General features: G+C 38.7%; 1 protein-coding gene across 2 annotated transcripts in view; it reads left to right on the top strand.

Moving 5' to 3' along the window:
* The first annotated feature begins 1,116 nt into the window (after positions 1–1,116).
* The window catches only part of SLIT2 (slit guidance ligand 2), a 245,409-nt gene continuing 227,974 nt past the window's right edge, over positions 1,117–18,551 (top strand). For both annotated transcript variants that reach the window (XM_042871561.1, XM_042871560.1), the window contains exons 1-3: positions 1,117–1,292; positions 2,833–2,904; positions 3,970–4,041. In XM_042871561.1, coding sequence (XP_042727495.1) covers positions 1,117–1,292; positions 2,833–2,904; positions 3,970–4,041 — 320 coding nt within the window. The remainder of the gene's footprint in view (positions 1,293–2,832; positions 2,905–3,969; positions 4,042–18,551) is intronic.

Genomic DNA, 18,551 nt, shown 5'->3' with positions numbered 1-18,551 from the left:
GGGGCGAGTGAAGGAGCCGGCGTGTCGCCTTCCTTCTCCGGCTTCTCTCTGCTGCAGGAGGAGCGCCGCCGCCGGGTTGTTGTTCGGCACCGGCGGCTCAGGTGCGGCGGCGGAGCGGGCGCGGAGCTTTCCTGAGGCGTTGCGCCTCGTTGGGCTCCGGGAGAGAAGGAAAGTTGCTGCCTTTCCTGCGGCGAGCCCGGGAGCTGCCGAACCGGCCTCACCTGGAAGGACTGAGCGGCCGCCACCTCTACCATCAGGTCCCTCCGCCGCAGCGGCGGTATCCGGGAGACCGCGAGGAGCGGAGCCGGGCGCGCAGCTCACCGCGCTCCACGATCACGGGAGGATCTATAGCTGTGATCTGTCACCGCAGAGAAGGAGGTGGTGGATGAACTCCCTTCCAGCAGGGCAACGAATCACTTCTCGAGCTGCTTATTATTATCGGCCTCTAGGACCAGCCCTTTCCTGCTAAACTTGGCTTGGGAGCTTCCAGCAGGAGGGGGGGCGGGGGGTGGAAAGCCGAACCCCGAGCCCAACATCATCTCGTGTGTTTGACTTTCTTTTTTCTATTTTCTTTTTTTTTTTTTTTTTTTTTTAAATCTCCCCTCCCTCTTCCTTCCGTGAGACAGTTTGATGAATGCCTGCCAGTGGGGGATGATTTGCTGAGCCCCGCGGCAGGGCTGTGTGTGTGCGGTGCAGCCCCACCGCCGCCCCCGGGAGCTGCGAGCGGCCCGCGGCGGGGACACGCGTGGGAGCGGACGCCGCGCCAGGAGGAAGCCGGGGGGGAGTCACGGCCGGGAGAGGAGCACACGAAGGAGCCGGCGCCGCTGAAGCCGAGAGCCGAGTGCCGCTCGTCCCCGCCATCCGACGGGTTACGGAGGGAGGGCCCTGCCCGGCCCCCTCCCCGCCAAGTTGCCTTCAGCCGCGGAACGCTGCCACCCGCCGCACTTTGCCGGGCTTGTTTGCTCGTCTCGGCTCCGGATAGAGAGGACTTCGCTTTCTCCGCACCCTGAAAGTTGCCCGTGCGCTCCCCGCGGCGAGGTGGAGGAGGAGGGCGGTGCGCCCCGCGCCTCCCCGGGCCCGAGGCCAGCGGGCCCCGGCCGGGCGCAGCGGGCGACGATGATGTGCGCCTGGGGGAGGCTCCCCCTGGCTTTGGGGCTGCTGCTGATGCTGTCGGGCGAGGCGGCGCCGCAGCCGTGCCCGGCGCAGTGCTCCTGCTCAGGGAGCACGGTGGACTGTCACGGGCTGGCGCTGCGCGGCGTCCCGAGGAACATCCCCCGCAACACTGAGCGGCTGTAAGTACACCGAGCCGGCGGGCTTGCGGCGTCCGCGAGACAGAGGTGGCCCCGGGGGTCCCGCCGCCCTCCATGTGTGTGTATATAGCGAGGGGGTGGCGGTTCCGTCCCCTTCCTTTTCTGCCCGTTTCCTCTGTGGTGCTCGGAGTCCCGCGGCAGACGCCCATTAGCGCCCGCCGCCCCCCGCGGAGCTCCGCGCTGCCGTTCGCTGCCGGCGTTGGTGCTGTAGCCCCTTCCCCAGCCGCACAGCGCGAAGTTGCGCCTGAACTGCGGCCTTCACCCTTCCACCCCAACCTCTTTTTGAGGGCATTCGAGTGCCCTCCGCTGAGAGTGCTTTCCAGTCGTGGAAGAGCAAGCGTGTGGTCGACCCTCTCCTGTTATTTCGGAGGGGTCTAAGGGAGTAGAAGAGATGAGCACATTATTATTATTATTATTATTATTATTATTATTTTTAACCTCTAATAACTCATCTAAACGTTGGGCTATGAACACATGTCTCAAGTGATGCATTTCACTCCGAGTGTCAGGGACGCTGATTTCTGTTGAGACTAGTGTGGTTTCTTCGCAGTGGTGTTTCAGCCCCATGTGGTACAAACACCAAAAACAGTGACTTCTTTTTCCGAACGCGTTGGGAATGAGCTGTAATTGTCAGTGTAGTTTCCATGTAATACCACTTCCTAATGGCTTACCTCAGGAATTGCAAAGTCTGGTTTTATTTGCAGTGACTGGAATGGAGGGAAGCCTATATCTTGATCTAAAATGTTATTTAAATAAAAAGAGGAAAAAAAGGGGACAAACAACTCCAGAAAAGAAAGAAGTGCTGGCATACAAGCAGAGATGTCAGGGCCTTAATCCAGTTTTCCATCGCTTCTGACCATGCGTTGTGTTCTGCAGTCAGTATCGTTTCCTGTGCCACATGTGAAGCGTTCAGTTTTTGTAAAATGCTGTTACCAAGTATTTACTCTACAACTGTATGACTGCTTCAAAAGCTAATGTTTGCTGCAGCAAGTGAAGCTCTCTTCTGACTATGTAGAAATAGTGTGAAAGCTGGAAGTTGTTTAAAATGTAGAAGATTGTCCTGTTTTCAGTCATTTGTTTGGTTTTGTGACTGTCAGCCTATAACCTTAACAGATATTGTCATGTCCATAAAGGAGCTTTACTGGTTTTCTAGCTGCAATTCTAACAGAGCAGATCTGACCTGCTCAGACAGGCTTAGGCTGTTCATTATTGCTAAAGATAAATGTGAGCAGTGTAACGGTAGGAAGAACTCACTTTGTGAGGGTCTCTGATTACAAAGTTTGAAACTACCACTGTGCAGATAAACTCTCTTTCGGTCACTTGAAGTCTGGAGCTCACACAGTGTTGCAGGAATGGCTCATTAGTATCATTCACATTTGCTAATTAAAAAAAAACAAAAAACAAAAAACAAAACAAAACAACAAAAAAAACTTGCCCATAAAAACAAAGTAATTTAAAGAGGGGGAAAAAATCAGAACTTCTGAATGTTTTAATTTTGCTGCTTATGAATTATTCTTCTCAGGGACCTTAATGGAAATAACATCACCAGAATCACCAAGACTGACTTTGCTGGTCTAAGGCACCTTCGAGTTCTGTAAGTTCTCTCTTTCTATAGCTGATACTTCTTGGACTGATGCTACATACAGCTCATGTTTTAAAAACTGTTAAGCTAGTTATCCTCTGGTTTATCCATCGCTTTGCAACTATTGTGCTACTGCTTCTGAATTTACAGCCCCTCCCCCATGTCATAAGCTGGTAGAAATAAGTTAGCAAATGCCTTAAATGTCATCTTGGTTATCATTCTTTAAATTTCTTCTTAAGGCTGTAAAGTGAATGAAGTTTTACTTTTTCTTGTAACTTGAAAGAGAGAGCTTAAATTTAGCAAATTTATAGTTCATGTTGAAAATGGGTACGCTGAAGCAGAAGCTGGGCAATTAATTAAAGAGGAAAAAGTTATTCCTCTACTCAGTATAAAAGCAAGTCTCAGGCAATGATTATTGCTTTTCTGAAGTTCCTGGGTAAAAAGAATATATTTTAACAGTGAATTTGACCAGGGAATATTTGGAATTGGTTCTGTAAATCCTCCTGCAAGTGTTATGAAGCTTTTCCAGGAGTGGGTTTGGGGGAAGGTAGGGTAACTGAGAGCGAGTTTAAAATACTGTACGATTAGCTTATTTGTTAAGGCTGTTTTATTTAAGTAGTTAAAGCCTTTTTTTTCTTTTTAAACACTGTAGTAATTCTTCATTTTTGTTAAATTACTATTATGGTGACAGTTCACTGATTTTTTTTTTTTTTTTAATTTTTTTTCTGCGTGCCACAGTTTGTATTTTTGTGGTGTTCTTATATGAGATTCATTTTACTTTTATACTGTTCAACTGGGGTCTTAAAGTTTACTGGAGAGGATTGATATACATGCACAGCATGTATGTTTCAACATCATTTTAATGAGGGTTATTTTTTCCTTTTTTTTTTTTTTTGCCTTTATGAGCCCATGCGAAGTGTGGGGTGATAACAGTCAAAAATGTTGCGTTGGTTGTCATTCTAGAATAACTGTAACAGCATTTTAATGAAGATAGGGCTGTCTGTAAATGACTGCTGTTAATGCGACAAGTGGTCTTGGAGCTGTTAAAACTTATGTACAAAAATTTCTCCATTTCAGTCAGCTCATGGAGAACAAGATTAGCACTATTGAGAGAGGAGCATTCCAGGATTTAAAAGAACTGGAGAGGCTGTAAGTATTTCTAATCCTAAATGTATCAGAAAATAATTTCTTGCCAAATTCGCTTGTTAAAGCAACATGTTTAAACTTGGGATATCCTTATTGAGACGCAGAAGGAGTAAGAAATTCTCAAACAATTTGTATGGGTGTTGAGGGGAAAGCTTGATAGAGCAGTCCAGATTTGATGTGTAAACTTCAATATCTTACTGAAAATATCTTGAATGTTGTTAATGTATTTGCGTTCTAAAAAGTGTCCATGGGTATGCAGCTCCAACAGGCTATTTTTTGGGTATTGGGTGTTTTATATGATGTCTTGTTGGAAATTACTGCTTGTTGTGAAGAGTCGTCTTGATAACGCAGCAATAGCTGAATTTAATGCCAGTTCTTGCATAAAGCTTTTATGAAGACTTAAGAAAAAAAATATGAGCTAACTTTCTGAAATTCTGAATTGATCTTGACTTTTAAAGGTAAATAAATAAAAATGAATGCTGCACGGAAGAGAGAATTTTGTCCAGTAAAGCTGAAATGTGGACATTGGCTTTTTTTTTTTTTTTTTTTGCGGCAGGATGTAAATAGAATATGAGTAAGAGGGTAGAAGAGAAGCTGGACAGGTTTGGGAATTAATTTTCTGTGTATACTTGCTGTATTTTCTCAAATGAAAACATTGTTTAAAATGCATTGTACAACTTCTCGTACAAAATGGATCTCATTAAAGTCCAGATGCTGACAGTTGAGTATAGTTTGAGCTTGGAGCTAGGAAATCCTGAGAAAGCAACTTTATTAATGTATGTTCATGTAGAACTATAGGGCTTTCATTATCAGGCATCTTAGTTGTGCTGCATTTTCATTATATCGTGCTTTTTATGCATGCCTCTGGGATCTTGTTTTCACTTGCATTCACTGGTGCCTTAACTTCAGAACAATATCTCTCCTGCACTGCAAAGCAGCACTGGCTTAAACATTTTCTTACAACAGCTATGCTCTGGATCTGTGCTTAAGACAAAAACACCCAGCCGTTATTTCTTGTAAATATAGACAAAGCTTTTCAAGAAACTTAATCATGGCTAATTTATAATTCTTTTATCTGAAATATCATGGACTTGAAATAATTGTCTTTTTTTTTTTTTTTTCTTCAAATAAAATAACCTTTTGACCTCAAAATTGGAAGTGTCACTGTGTATTATAGCATTTTTTTGAATAATTTTAACTTGGATTGCTCTGAGAATTGTGTAGTCAGATTACTCGAAGTCATATTAAAAGACTTAATGCAACATTTTTTACAATGTGTTTTAAACTTTATACTAAAGTTTACGGACTCAGTGTAGCTTTTCCTGTTGAGGCATATATTGGAATAATATGTACACATTCCTAAATTTGGTTTATGGGATGTAACAAGAAATTAAACAGCACTGTAGTTTGTATTCCAAGAGTAAGAACATATAGATGAAACATCAATAAATGTTAAAGAAAGTGCACTTTAGCTGTGTTTGACTTGATACTGGGATACAAAGTAGTTGTGAAGTTTTAAAACAGTATGTAGTCAACTTCACTTCTTGATTATCTTGAAAGTTACATAATGGTGAATACTTCAATAATAATAAATCTTGAGATTAGCATGTAGGTTAAAATACATTTAGTCGTAAGAATTCTCGTTGAATACGAGGTTGTGATACTAAAAATGGCAAATTGGACTTTAATAGTTAATACTTGTAATAGTAAAAGTGAACACTTCTTACATCTTTGCTTTTTTCTTCCTGATAAATCAGTGAAATACTTTGGAAGAAATAGTATCACACGTCACTGGAACATTTCTAGTTCGGAAGAAAAATTCTGATAACTGTAGCTGCTGTTGTAGGTTATTTTATTTACTCTTCAGCAGGAAAACTGACTTAAGGAAGTTCAGTCTATTTTACACCCACGAAGTTAGATTCTGCTTTGTCTTCAGTATTATTTTCTGTCTGCTTCAGTAATTGTCAGAGAATTTTTAAATTTGCTGAAATTCAGTCATTGTTAGGTGGGTGGGTGACTTGTCATTTGAATAAATACGCAGGATATCTTTAAACTGCCACAGCTGTTGGCTAAGAGCAAATATTTCATATTTGTGAGGAAAAGCTGAGAAATTTCTTCTTGTTTACAACTGCCAAGCCCATCTGACGAAGGACTATTGTTATCTGACAGCCAATTCATCTCCTTGGGATTCTGAAATTCAGGACTATTTCTCAGGGAACTTGTGGGTACTTCAAATGTTTTCTTTTATACAATAAATAGCAAGTGCTTTAAACTGTGTGTGGTTTTTTTTTTTTTTTTTTTTTTTTTTAAGATGTAAATGCAGTGTGCTAGGCTCCTGCAAAATAATATTTAATGTAGTTCCTTCACTGTTGTAATGGAAACATGTAGGAGTTACAGTGGATCCTAATTATCTTATTCTGGAATATACGGGCTGAATTTGAAAATGTTGTCTGTAGTTCAATACTCTTTAATATGAAGAGTAAACCTTTACAATATTTTCTCTTTGTAGAAAAAAATAAATCTTTACATGAAGTGGTGGTGCTTGCATGTTTCTTAAACTGGAATTTGAGTAACAAAATCACTTCAGTTACTCTGATTTTCAAGGAGATGCTTGGTTGATCAGTAATTTACTCATTGTAAATACCCATTTGAAGATGGCAAATTCAGGACTATTTCAGCAAAATGCTGAATAACTTCAACTCTTAAGTGCTCTGGGTCATCCAGTCCTGCTTCATTTTACAAAATTAACTCTCTTTGTGAAGAAACTCAGTTTTCTTTCCAGAAGAAAACTGATTAAAACTACATATATGTCCCTTAGGTAGTTGGAAATGCTTTTCCTGTAGTTTTGTTCAGCTACAAGAGGTCTGTAGCATGCTAGATATAAAACTGTGTATGCAATGCTAACAAGAATGTGTCACACCAGTGTGATTGCAGAGCTGTAATGGAAACCACAACCACAATAAACACTACTGTAACAGGTGATTGTTACGGCAACAGCACTGCTGTTATTTTCAGTTAGCAATAAATGGTCCTGTAGTAGTGCCTGCTATGTAAGGACTGGGAGAGCGTTCCAAGGGGAAAATCAGCAGGTTAATCTAGGTTTTAGATGTGTGTGGAAAACTGAGTTGCTGGGGAGACCCTAGTGGAGATGAATATGGTTTTACTGTAAGTCTTTTAGTTGGATACCTCTCTGAAAAGTCTTCAGATGTGTGTACGTTGCAGTGTTCCTTTAGGTATAATCCCTGGCAGCATTTTCTGAAGGCTCAGCTCTGAAGGGGTACCAGCTTTGGCCCAAACCAACTTGGTGTAATAATGCTTGAGTTCTGAGTTATTAACTGTGCTCTGAATGTAGATGTCTTTACAGCCTGTATCTTGAGTGTTTGAATTGTGTCATCTGTGTTTGGTAGAACAGTCCCCTTTGAACTTGAGTATGTGTAGCTCTGATTTCAATGAATGGGACAGCTTGTACCTCCACTTTCTGAAAACTAACACCTTCATTGGTCGCGGCTTTAAAAATTATTTTTAAAGTTTTTAGCCCCAAGGCCTACACCTTCTGAGGTGTTGTAGCTACTGTCAAAGTATTCCAGTGTTTTTACAAGCTATCCTCATCTGGAGTGAAGTATTTGGTTGAGGACAGCTGCTTTAGACTATGAACCAGTTCTGTTATGAGCTGCATGTCTAAAATTTCTTAGTTCTTTGTACTCCAGAATTATAGTTGTCAATGGCTTACGGGCTGGTTTGGCCCTGTTCTGTGACAGTGGGGCAGAGGAATTTTGCAAAATCCATGCCTCTGGAAAGGGGAAATGGGAGACCCCAAAATAATTAAAAACAGCAACAGTGATCTGAGGAGAAACAAACTAGTTTACTAAATATACAGAATGCAAGATAACACACTATAATGCAATATAATTAGAATTGACGTTAATAAATCAAATATAATGAGAGAAAGTGTCCAAAAGTGGATAGGCCTCACCATAACGCTGAGGTGAGATGCACAGTCCAGTTGAGCAGCAGGAAGGAGAACCTGACAAAGAAGAAGGGACATCAGGTGACCTTGCCAGGGGTTATATCTCCTCTCTGAATGCAGAACCCCCTGGGGTAGGTCATTCTTCTTCTCTTCTGGGCAGGTACCTGGAACTGGAGCATTAACACTTAAACTTCCAGTGAACTACATGATGTTATGATGTAGAATACCAATAACCAAAAACTGTAAAATCATGACAACCATACAGACAGGTATTAAGGGATAAATGCATTCTTTGCTTGTTTATGTAGCAGAGCGGTTAGCTTTTCATGGGGGGGGGGGGGAAAGGAGGAGGTTAGATGATAGTAATATTTATTTGTAATTTGTTTGTAATTGTAAATATTTTTCTAATAAAATTGCTAACCAAATAGTTGAGACACTAGCTATGAGTTCTGTAAGGCTGTGCTAAACATCCAGATAATGCCAGAATTGTAAAAGTTTACAGCAGTAGTTTGAAAATAACCATGATTTTCCTTCCTGTACTTGTGAGTTGAGTTAGCAGTATGTCCCCAAAATACTAATTTGGAGTCTGACTCTGCAGACGTTGACAATGTGAATAATGTTGTTTGCAAGAGTAGTCCCATTGGTAATTCCCATGTGAGATGTTACCTGTGTGACCTAAAAAGTTTCTAGGCCAAGTCCTTGTACTTTGATTAGAATTTATTTCACAAATGCCCATTTATCATCTTAGCAGTTCTAAAGAGTCACAGTGCCAATATAACACACATGTACAAAAAAAAAAACCAACACAAAACAACAGCAAAACTCACCTGCTTCTGCAGAAAACTAGTGTAGAGGTAACATGTTATTCTAAGGTTCTTGAACAACTGCAGTCTCAAGGCTGAGCTCGTGCCCCCTATAAGAAAACCAGCCCCTCTGAGTTTCACGGTGTGAGTCAGCTGAAATCCTGAGTTGTAGAAAAGAATGCTGTAAGGGTTGAACTTCAAGTTGATACTTGAAATAGCTTTTAAACTGAAAGCCATCTATGATGTACATTTTCATGCTTCTTACAATGCATCACTGATGGAGAAGGACATATTTCATAAATTAAGTACTTTGTTATAGTTCATGAATTTTTTTTTTTAAAAAAACCTTGCAATACAATTTTAAAATAACAGAACTGAGGAATTGCCTGTACTTGTTATTTATTGGGGGCCCCATCTTGACAAAAGCCTTAAAATATGTTATTAAAAGTTAATGTGAAGTGAGCATTAACTGAGAAGTGTATGCAGGAGTATTTAAAAACTATTGAAATTCTCTTCATGATATGAATGATTTGAAACTATAGCTTGTCACCAGTAATGATGAGATTGAGGAAACTGTCACCTTCAGCCTCGTGTTTGTTCGATATGTCCTGACAAACTTGCATATGATATTCTTTCTGTTCCTGTGTGGGATCCACTTGGAATAAGCTTAATCATATTCTGATGTTGCCTCCATCATTTCCACTGAAGCTAAGATTCAGCTCTGTAAACAGTTCCCTTGTCATGGTCCACTGATTCACATGGCTGAGCTGACTGTGGCACTTTTTGTTTCATGATGTCAGTGCTATGCAAGGCTGTACAGAACAGGGCTTGTCTTTCATGTCAATGTTACCACTGGTGGAACACGCCACAGTGCCCACATCCACTTTTTGGTTTCCATAAAGGTTCAGCAAGCATCAGTGAGTGTCAGTGGGTGCCATTTTTTCTGCATATAGGAATTCAGTGATATGCCTTCACTTCATATGCCATTTTGTTTGACTACCCCTCTGCTGCTGTTATATGGCAACAAACCATAATGGAGTACTAGTGGGAAGGTTCAGATTCTACTGCTCTGCTGTATCACCAACATCCATCTCTGATGTCGTGAGCCAACGTAATAAAATAGGAGGCATTTGGAGCAACTCTTGCAATATAGTGCATGATGGGAACCCAACCATTGTGAACTTTTGTAGCAGTGTTGATGTTCCTTAAACATATGGTCGACTTTAATGGGATAAAACCTATTCTCTAGAGCTTAAAATAAATCTGCATTCTAACCGTATATTATGTATTAGCATGGCATTAGATTGTGTTCTTATTCCATGTTTTTGACTAGCTGTATCCATAAAACCTGAGTTCTAAGTAGAAAAACTATTAACTTTTGAAAGAGGAATTTTTAAGTTTTCTTACCACAAGAATAAAGTCTGTCAATAAGTAACTCTGAGGTCATTCACTTTTGTTTTGAACTTTTGAGTATTTTATAAAATACAGCCCTTTTAGTTGCAAGAGAGATTATTATTTTTTTTAAAACAATTCTTCTCCCACCCAAAAAAAATTCCACCCCAGAGCCACATTTCCCTTCTGCATGGCTATATGCTCAGAGCTGAAATGACTGGAAAAAATGCCAAGTGTTGCAGAACAGCATCATGAAGATAATTCTTATTTGTGAAGGAGAATCTTATTAGTTCTTTTAATTTACTGAAGTTCTTTCAGGTGTGAAAGAGCTTATGTGAAATTTTGGGTATGTGGTGAAAAATGTTTTGTTAGTATTTGAGTCACTGTTCCTCTTTGTGACTAACATTGGTAAAAAAAAATAGTCAATTAATGAATTATTACATTTTTTGGTATGTGGTTGTATGCATACTCTCAAGAAAAGCAGATTTTTGGCAATAAAGCCTTGTATTGTATAAGCAGCAGAGCTGCCTTCTGAATGGAAGTGTCACTGATCTCTTAGAATGTGTTCTTAGCTCGTAAGCTAGGAAGTTATCTCCAGTGTTTCTCAGAGCCCTGTTCTTCATTTTGCTAGCAAGTTTATTACTGAAGCTTTTTTTCAGTTGGGGTGTGTTCTGAACACACACTGACATCCTCAGCCAGGAAGATGTGCTAGATTGGCTCAAACCTGGGGTGTTTACGTATGTTCTTTTTTTTTTAAGCATGTTTATTGTTCAGATTTTTCTTGTCTTTAAAGCATTGATTCTTAAGCATCTGTCTGGCTTCGGTCTGAAAATATGAGCATGGGAAGGGTTAATAACACATTTGTGAAGGTGTAGGTAGCAGAAGAATAATGAGTTCAGGTATAGAATACGTATTTGAGCAGCCCTGAAGGGGGTGAACAGTTATTCCTTGTTAATCATGGATGTGAAAAATCCTTCTCTTGGCTAATCCTACATAGTTTAAGGGCAGTGCAGAGTGCATTCCTCATCTTAGAACAGGGAGGAGATCACGAAGCCTGCGGTGCTAATCACTTACCAAAAGAATGTGAGACCATCTTACGGGAATTGTACTGGGGCTTCTGTATTTATAGTTAAAAAAAAAAACTGCAGTAATTATCCTGTATTCACAGACTTTTGTTGAAATAACTTCAGATATTTTCTCTAGAAAAGTTTCTGGTAAATCATAAATAGACAAAGTCTGTCTTTGAAGATGATTATTTAAAAAGAGAAGCAGTGTTTTAATAGCATTTTAAAAATCAGATTATATGGCTATGCTTTGATTGCAGACTAATACTATGTATTTGATAAAACTTTTAAGTCTGAGCAATGTTCTTCTTTTGAAATCCTTGTAAATTTTCATTATTATTTCTAATATATTTTACTCATTTGAATGTAGTTTCTCATGGGATTCCCTTTGTAGGTCTAGAAGTCAAATTGCAGTGAGAAGTCCTGTTTGCTCTTTGCAGACCTTTTTACAAATTCCAGGGCAGGAAGGCTGTTTATTTTTCCCACATCTGTTTTGTGCCCATCCTTTGTGACACTGTTTGCTGGATGCTCTTCTTTCTTACTTCTACTGAAATGGGTAATTTGCACTGTTGCAAAATGTTGAAACCAAATCTGATTCTACAGAACTGTGTTTTCATTATTTTTCTTTCAAGTTCTTTCTTTGCATTTAGATTACGTTTTAAATTGATGCCACAAAGCACTGATATTAAATGTAAAGCTATATGTTTTAGTTCTGTTCTGGAAAAATTCTGTTTATCCTGTTCAATTAATAATAATAATGATAATTATAAAAGATTTGATATTAATGGTCTCAGGTAAAAAAATGACCTGTCAAAGTGCATTGCATTTTCCTATGCTATATTTCAGAAAGAATCTAAAAAGTTCCTTACTTTAACTGCTGAAGTCTCAGTTTTACCTGGAATTTTACAGTTAAACTCCAAATTACATGATGGTTTTGGCTACAGGGCTGTTACTTCAGTGACTCATGCTGTTATATTACCTCACTTAATCTGAAGAGTCTCCATGAAAACTAAATAATAAGAAATGTTTTTTCTTTCATAGTTTGTAGTGTATTTTGTTGACTTGTTTTAATAATAGCCTAGACTAATAATCATATACAATAATTCTGCTCTTAATTTGCTGAGAACACACCAGCCTGTTTGAGTGTAGGTTGGCAAGATGCCTGTACAGGTGCTATACAAGAATACATGAATGAAAACTTAAATGTGTAAAGACAATTCTATCTAGACTATTTGCAGTCCCTTCTTGCCTCTTTCCAGTCTTCCCAAAATTTAGCTAAACTCCACATGACAAATTAACTTCCTCACTCTATTCAATTCCTTGTTCTCTCTCTCTTTTTTTTTTTTTTTTTTTTTTTTCTTCCTTTTTTTAGATTTCTTTCTTTCTTTCTTGGAAGTTATCCCATATGTTCTCAGAAAATCATCCTTGCTGATGTTTTGATATTTAATTCTGTATTACCTTGTGGGGGTTTTATAAATTTCCTTTCCTTCTTAGGGGTATGTAGCCATTGCAAGATAATTTAAAAAATAATTTCTATCTCTTTAAAAAATATCTATAGTTCTTGAGTGGTCTTAAAGGAGTGTTGAGATGAGAGTATTGAGACTAGATGCTGTACAAACTTTAAAATAAGTAGTTTATTTGATGTGGTCTGGCTAACCAGACTGCTGGGGTTGTTTTGCATATGTTTATGCGTCTTTACTACAATGAAGTGTTGGTACTTTTTTTTTTTTTTTTTTTTTTCCATTTTCTAGATGAGGACAGTTGTGTTTCATACAAGATTTTTGCCCTAGCTGTTATCAAGGATATATATGTCTTTCTTCATCAAGACTAAATAAAACTTCTCGAGCAACAAGCCATTTTTGTCTAAACGATGACTCTTTGAAGCACTGGCAAGTGAAAGTTGTCACAATTGGAAGACTTAAAGGTTTCTTACCCTGAATCCTCTCTGGTTTTACAGCCAAGACAGATGCCCTTATTCTTGCTCTCCCTTAGAATTCCCTCATCACTTAATTTTACTTTAAGTTTTATATGTTAATTTGTAAGTCAAACAGAATGGAAATTCGTCATTTCTCAAAGTAGCATAAAATCCAATGGGTTATACTGACAGAGTCACAGAATGGGGGATTCAAAGTAAGCTCTGTAGATTTTCTAGTGTCACCGACTAAAGCAAGATCAACCAGAGCTGGTGGCTGAGAGCTGTTTTCTTTTAGGTTTTGAATGTTCCCAATTATGTATAATCTGCAATGTTACTGGGAGACACGTTCCAATGTTTGACTATTCTCACAGAAAATGCTTTAACCTTTATTTGATATCAAATAGAAGTTTAGGTATCTTTCTTAGTCTAGTAGTTATTTCATCTGGAAAATGGAACCCTGATTAAGTTGTTCTTGACCTGGGAAAAACTCAGGCATGTAAATACCCTGGACTTTTCAGATTCCAATTTTTTTATTCATGTGATCAGCATATCAAAATTTACATTGTTTGGTTAAAAAGATCATAAATAGCTTGATTTGAGATTAGAATACCTTTTGGAGAGAATCTCTAGTGAAAGAACTGGCAATCTTTTGCTTAGGTCTTAGTTCTTGGGCTTTCTTTTGTCTTGATGACATGTTTGCACAAGTCACGTTCATAGACAGCAGTTGCCAAATGTAAAATTCAGCAGACAGTGTCTTTGGGCACTCATGCACAGATGTTCTCTGCCTCTGGCAGACCTAACACTGTTTTTTTGGAAAGGAGAAGGAAGGCTTGCCTTCCTTGCTGACTTAAGCCTGAGTTAAGATCTGTGTAAGTTCTCTTGTGAGGGAACAGGATCATTCACACTACGTCTGTTTTTCTGAACTTCCTATACCTAGGATTGGGTCTTTAGACTTGATAGTTAAGTCAGTATAAACCTGTCCCAGTAGCTCCCCATTTTAAGATGTTTTCATTCTTTTGAGATTTGATTCTGTGTTTCCTGAGATAACAGTGCCTGAATTGATATTAGACCTCAGCAGATGTGTATCCCTGGATATGCTGGAATTACTTGAGGAGCCTAGTGGGCTCAGTAGTTGTGAGTAGAAAGTGCTGTTGCATGAAATATCAGCTTTTTTTTTTTTTTAATGCGTCCTTTGATATGAAATTTACCATTAATGAATTTTTTTGTTTGTTTCTTTTTAAATGTTAGGAATATTTTGACAGTGACCTTCAGGTAAAAGAAGTCACATTCTGATTTTAAATGGTTTGATAGTAATGTCTCCTAATATTGCTATCAATCAGCAGTAAGTTTGGATGTGATCCTTTATTGAAAAATTTCTAAGCTATGCAGTACTGTGCAGAAACTGTATTTACTTCTTAGCTAACTTCAGAGGAAGAATGAAGAGTAATGGCTTCTGCTCTCATTAACTTTGTGTGAGTTGGAAGCCTTGTATCATTCCTGAAGCAATGGGTGTAGAATAAAATGTATTTGTGCATTGTATCTAGAGTTTCAGAAGGCTCTCAGCCTCTCTGCATCCAATGGGACTGACTGTTTCTAATTAGAGTACAGTTGATTTATAATTTACTTGAGAACTGATCTAAGCTAAGAGCTTAGATCCAAGTTATCTTGAGGGCTTCTGCTTCCTTGGGGGCCTATGGCTAGAATTGCATTTACTTGAACAAAAAACAGCTGAAAGTATTTTAGCTGGGCTTATTTAACCTGAAGGAAACAACTTGTAGGGGGCAAAATAGCAGCCTCCCAGTACCTGTGAAAAAGTTATCAAGAAGCTGGAATCATGCTCATCACTGTGTTGAGATAAGAAGTGTAAATTGAAAGGAGGAAATAGGAGTGGATATGAGAACTCAAGTGCTGGAACAAACCAGTTTCTCAGGGAGGCTGTGCTGTTTGTCCTTGAAGCCTCTACTAGATGTAGCCATGACCGACTGCCCAGGTCTCATAACCTTTGAGCAGGAAGTGGAGACCTCTTGTCATCCCAAACTGTGAAGGTTCCCTCAGAACAAGGATGGAACAGTGTAAGAATAGACTACATAGGGCTTCTTTGGTGTGTAGTTGATTACAGGGGAATTAGGAGCAAGTTACATGGAAGGTGCTAACTTGTCTGGAAAACAAATACAGACCTGCTTGTGAATTATAGCAGTTGCAGACGATTACAGTGCAAATAGTATAATTAAGAACTTTGTTTTTGATCTTTCTTCCTCCCTCTCTCTTCATGATTGATAGTGGATCACAGTTACTATGGCAAGAAAACTTGAGAGTGGCATTGAGTGGACAGGTGGCATGTTGAGGCATCATTGGGTTGAGGTGTCTATGACTGGGAAATTGACATGCTCTCTCCACAACTTTTTCTGCCTCAGTCTCTGCCATTCAATTCATATCTTCTGACTCTTCACACAGGATGAGTAAAATACAGATATGTTTCAATTTCTGCAAGGATATCCTGTTCTCTAGAGCTCTTAACAAATGATTTTCCTTAGGAGCAATAATAATAACCACAGGTGTACATTCATTATTTTTTATCTTTTTTCTTGACTTCATTGTTTGCTTCTCTGTGTAACCTGTTGTTTTTTGGACCTACGTTTTATCTATTGGTATCAAACTTCCTGTAAAGACTGCCTACCCACCTGCCAGAGTCACCTTTTGTATACTTAACCTGATGCTTCTGAAAACTGTAATATCTTTGAGTATATTCATGTATTTCTTTCATCATTTCACTTCAAAGTTGTTTTTCTAGCACATTCTATATTTAGAAGACTGAGCTCTGGAAACTTTAAACTGAAGTATTTAAAGCATTTTTTGTAATTTAGGTATTATGTGGACTTTGCTTGAATTTATCATGAAGAGCTGAAGAATTTACTTGAGTCAGTTTGCCCAATCTAAATGTTGGATTCAGTAATGCAAGCAAAAGTTGTATTTATTTCAACTGGGGCTCAGTTTTGCTGCATTGAAAGAATTATGTGATGTCATACACTCACCCACTTATTTCTGGCCACTACCAGCAACTTTATAGCTCAAGGTACTGCAATATTAGAAGAGATTCTCCAGTATATTTTCTGTTTCTTGCGCCACTAACACTTCATCTCTTCTGAGCCCTCTTCCTTTCCTTGAGAAAAGCAGATTTTTTTCTAGCTCAGCTAGGAAATTGAAAGGGGGACGTATGGAACATTTCATCACTGCTTCTTTGATGCCATACCTTGAACTTAATGTCAGTTCTGGGAGAGCAGTTCAGTTGATTCAACTGAAATTTCTCTTCTCAAATTGTCCCAGGGGAAATGCTGTTCACACACAAGCTGCAGAGAGGTCTGTGCTGACATACAGAAAGAAAAAGTGTTCTTTTTCTGCATGTTTTTACTCTGCAGTAGCTGTAGTTCTTTTTTTATTTGCCTTCCTGTATCTGTGGTTACCTCAGGTTTTAATTTCCGGGGACATGTCTGTCTCATGCCATGTCTGCATGTTGAGGACAGGTGTTGCTCTTTCAAACAAAATACAGTTTGAGGCAAAGGTGAGGCCATGTGAAAAGATGGCGATGCCTGTATCAGAGAGCCATGAACTGTTTAAAGTAGGAATGTGTTTTCTGGACTGTGTGTGTGGCTCTGTATCAAAGATTGCAAACTCTTCAGAGCTGGCTGTATGCCTGAAAGCTGTTGTGTTCAGGATAATGGTGGATGCATTCCAGATTCACGCCATGTCCTTTTCATTCACTTATTATTGTTATTTTTTTTAACAGAACTATCTATTGCAGTCTTGAAAAAATCATTTCAGTAATGACTAGTTCATAGGGTTTATTTGCAAGAAATTTAAGACAAATTCACTTTACTGAAAACATCTTGCTATATATAATGCTTAACGTATGTATATATATATAAACACATATATAAAAATAAGTGTAGCTGAAGGTTCTTTCTTGAAATAGTACTTAGTATTGTAAGGGAAATGTCTTCCATTGTTGGCTACAAAAACTTAGTAATACTTTATAATCTGGCTCAGGCAATTAGAGATGGACACATTCTTGGTAGCGAAAGCTTTGCTTTAAGAGGAGCTACAGTGACACAGATGGAATAATTAAAGGAAGAAACTACAAAATACTGAATTCATGAATGGCCAGTAGCTCATTTGACTCATGTCCCCTCAATTCACTTAGCACTCTAAGAATGAATGTTTTAATTTTTGAAAGGCAAAGTGAAAGTGTAGGTTGAAACACTAATTCTAAGTGTCAAGCTCAGTTGGTAGAAGCTATTGAGTCATGAATCTACTTCTGTGAGTGCTTGATTAATTCATGCATTTGACTTATTACCAGCATTTAATTTTAATGTCTGTACAGCAGCACATGCATCCTTTGTTAATAGTATGTGTATGCAGTTGTGTGGACCGTGTGAACTGCAGGTGCTAATAGAAACTGGTGATCTAAATATGGAAAATTACATACTAACACAAGTATTTGACCCATGAAGTATACTTTTAAAGTGATGCTGAGTGTATCTTTGTAAGACCTGTTGCATTTTTGAATTTTTTTTCTTTTACACCTTGTGGAATTTCTTGGTAAATACGTATTGATTTAAGTAATGCAACTAATGTAGGGATAAAATAAATAACAGTCCATACTGTGCAGTCTGGTGGCCAGGAATGCTTTAGAAGTAGTGTGTTGAGAAGCACTATGCATTGCAAACTAGGACTTGTGATGAGGTTCTTAGGAAGAAGCATGTTTTTCAGCATGCTGCTTTGAATGGCAGGTGGCATGTGTGTTGCATTCCTTAAAAATAAAAACCTGTTTGGAGTTTGAATTGTTGAATGATATGACTGTGTGCTACTCCAGGGCTGTCACTTAAAAAGAATAATCTGCACTATATGTTAAATAAATAAATAAATAATCATGAAAATGGAACACATTTGTCTTTGTGAGGGGATTGTCCTGTTGCTTATGGTTATACTGCAGAGAACTTGTTACCTCAAGCTAAACAGGTTTGATACTGGTCAGCATATTCCATCAGAAATCTCATAGGCAAATGGGTATTTTCAAATCCCAGCTGCAGTTTTTCTTTTGTAGTATTTTTTTTATTGCAAGAAAAACATTTTTTTTTTTTTTTTTTTTTTTTTTTTTTTTTTTTTTTTTTTTTTTTTTTTTGATTTAACTATGGTGTATTTTGTAGCTGTGGACAAAACTAAAAATACGATCTGAATTTAAGTTGGGACTTCATGATTTTCTGGCTTTCATCTGATCAGAGTTTCTGTAACAGCTTTATTGCTTTTGTTGTTGTTGAAATAGTTTATAAGAGTGTAGATATATTCTCTCATTACTTAACTAAGTGCATGCACTT

This window comes from Lagopus leucura, unplaced genomic scaffold (assembly GCF_019238085.1).
Source record: "Lagopus leucura isolate 7727_CA_CO unplaced genomic scaffold, USGS_WTPT01 Super-Scaffold_100004, whole genome shotgun sequence".
NCBI lineage: Eukaryota > Metazoa > Chordata > Aves > Galliformes > Phasianidae > Lagopus > Lagopus leucura.
The sequence above is the reverse complement of the archived record's forward strand: the minus strand, read 5'-3'. Positions and strand labels throughout refer to the sequence as shown.